Source organism: Oxyura jamaicensis (assembly GCF_011077185.1).
Source record: "Oxyura jamaicensis isolate SHBP4307 breed ruddy duck chromosome 2 unlocalized genomic scaffold, BPBGC_Ojam_1.0 oxy2_random_OJ72561, whole genome shotgun sequence".
NCBI lineage: Eukaryota > Metazoa > Chordata > Aves > Anseriformes > Anatidae > Oxyura > Oxyura jamaicensis.
Window position 1 is genome coordinate 1 of NW_023303480.1, and position 2702 is coordinate 2702.

The window sequence follows — 2702 nt, forward strand, 5'->3', positions numbered from 1 at the left end:
GAGAGGTTGAGGGCGCCCGGGGCGTCCTGGCACTGCCACCCGGAGTAGCAGTGTCCCAGCGAGCCTTCCCCTGCGGCAGAGGGACGCAGCTCATCCCCGTGGCATTGCAATGGTCCCCTGCTAAGCCCAGCGTGCAGGGGACCACGGTGCCACCGTGCCTCTGCCAGCCCCTACCCTCGGTGCAGCGGGGGCCGCTCCAGCCGGCGCAGCAGGCGAGCACCGTGCGGTTCCTCACCGCCGGCCGCGTCTCCGGGGGCCTGCGGAGCCGGGGGAGCCCTGGCGTCAGGCTGAGGGCGAGGGGCACGGGGACGGGCGTCCCCTGGTGCCCCCTGCCCACCCCCATGCCGTGCACCCCCCCCCCCCGGTGCTCACTTGTAGACGTAGCACATGGGGGTGCCGGAGTCGGGCTGGGCAGTGGCGGGGGGAACGCCGCGGTCTCCTCCGTAAGCCTGGCGCATGCGGTCCCGGTCGATCCGCCAGCCCGCCAGGCTGTACTGGTACATGCTGGGGCAGGGCACCACGTCCTCGCGCCGGGGGGACACCACCTCCTCCTCCGTCACCTGCACCGTCTGCTCGCACCACCGCCTGCGACGGCACCCCGCCAGCCGCCAGCGTCACCGGGAGCCCGCGCCAGCCCGGCCCCGCTCCCCACGCAGGACTCACCCCTTGGCAGCCTCAGCTGCCGCCCAGAGCAGCAGCGAGGCCAGGATGCCCGTGCCCATGCCACCGGGCTGCCGGGGCCGTGCCATCCCCGCCGTGGCTCACGGCTGCCTGCGAGCGCCGGACAACCTTCGGAGAGGATTTGGTGACGGTGCTGCTGGCGAGCCCACAGAGCCCGGGGAGTGCCCGAACCTTCCCCACGGGGATGGTCCCTGCTCTCCTTCACGGCTGCATGAGGGGTAATGGCAGAGCTGGGGGTCCCTTCCCCTCCCTGGGGACAGGGTGCCAGACCCCATGGGTGTGCCCAGGGGGTGCCCCCTGCTCGGTGGGACTGTGCCGGGGCTGGAGCTGGGGGGGACGGTGCCCGATGCCCCCCGCTCCCAGCGCAGCCCCTCACCTGGGGCTGCCCGGACCCGCAGCGCTCTGTCCTCTGTCCCCGGACCTCTCACAGCCCCAAAGCCGCCCCTGGGGGCTGCTTTTTATGAGCTGGGTCCGGCCAGCCAGGGCCAGCTGTGGGGCTGGCGATTGGGCCCAGCTGTCTGCCGTGGGGACCCCCCCCCGTGGCCCCAGGGGAGGCCGATGCCGTTTCTAGGGCAAAACGCTGCGGATTGGTGCCCCTGCAGCGGCTCTGCCCTGTCTGGCATCCTGCCCCACGGCCCCCCTGCCCCAGACACGGATGCGCCTGATCCCCACGTCCTGGTCCCGCTCATCCCCGCCAGGAATGCATGGGGAGGGGGGGGGGGCACTGCCCAGCATGGGGACACATCTCAGCCCCCAGACCCACGGGGAAAGGGCCCCGCGAGGACGGGGACACCTCAGGGCAGCTCCCAGCCCTGCCCCCATGAGCCCATGTCCCTGCCCCACAGCCCTGCATCCCCCCAAGTCCCCGTGCTCCACAGCCCCAGCCCGGGGGGACCCCAGCCCCACAGCTCCGCGCTGGCTGCTCCCTGCCCCATGCTGCCCCCTGCCCATCTCCCAGGCCCAGGACCATGTCCCCCTGTGTCCCTAGAGCCATGTCCCCATGTCCCCAGATCTATGTCACCCTGTGTCCCAATAGCCGTGTCCCCCTGTGTCCCCAGAGCCATATCCCTGTGTCCCCAGGGTCACGTCCCCCTGTCCCCAGAGCCATGTCCCCCGGTGTCCCCATAGCTGTGTCTGCCTCTGTGTCCCCAGAGCCATAACCCTGTGTCCCCGGGGTCACGTCCCCGTGTCCCCAGAACCATTTCCCCCTGTGTCCCAATAGCCATGTCCCCCGGTGTCCCCATAGCTGTGTCCCCTTGTGTCCCCATGCATGGCTCCCTGTCCCATGTCCCCACACCCCTGTCCCCGTGCCCCTCTCCCTGTGCCCGCATCCCCGTCTCCCCACACCGCTGCCGCCTCCAGTGCCGGGCTCAGCCCCGGGCAGCCGCTCTCTGGGGGCATGGTGGCTCAGCCTGGCTCAGCACCGCATGGCTTGGCACGGCTCAGCACGGCACAGCATGGCTCGTCTGGGATTGGCATGGCGCACGACAACTCGGCACGGCGCGGCACGGCACGGCATGGCAGGGCTGGCATGGCACAGCTCGGCTTGGCACAGCTCAGCACGGCTCTGCACGGCTCGGCACGGCTCAGCATGGCCCTGCACAGCTTGACTCAGCTTGGCATGGCACAGAACAACTTGGCATGGCTCAGCACAGCCTGGGACAGTTTGGTTTGGCATGGCATGGCATGGCACAGCACGGCATGGCATGGCTGGCATGGCACAGCTCTGCTTGGCCCGGCTCTGCACGGCTCAGCACAGCCTGGCACAGCTTGGCTCAGCTTGGCATGGCACAGAACAACTTGGCATGGCTCGGCACAGCCCGGGACAGTTTGGTTTGGCACGGCACGGCACAGCATGGCATGGCATGGCACGGCTGGCATGGCACAGCTCAGCTTGGCACAGCTCAGCACGGCTCTGCACGGCTCGGCATGGCTTGGCACAGCTCGGCATGGCTCGGCATGGCCCTGCACAGCTTGGCTCAGCTTGGCACGGCACAGAACAACTTGGCATGGCTCGGCAC

At 70.1% G+C, this 2702-nt stretch overlaps 1 protein-coding gene across 1 annotated transcript; it reads right to left on the minus strand.

The window, feature by feature from the left end:
• Window positions 1-16: 16 nt before the first annotated feature.
• Window positions 17-722, minus strand: LOC118157024 (SCO-spondin-like; the record flags this gene model as incomplete). The annotated part of the gene is made up of 4 exons (XM_035311281.1): window positions 664-722; window positions 373-585; window positions 175-257; window positions 17-70 (listed from the first exon to the last, which is right to left on the minus strand). Coding segments are annotated over exons 1-4 (409 nt in total), but the record flags the coding sequence as incomplete, so codon positions are not given.
• Between the last annotated feature and the right edge of the window lie 1980 nt (window positions 723-2702).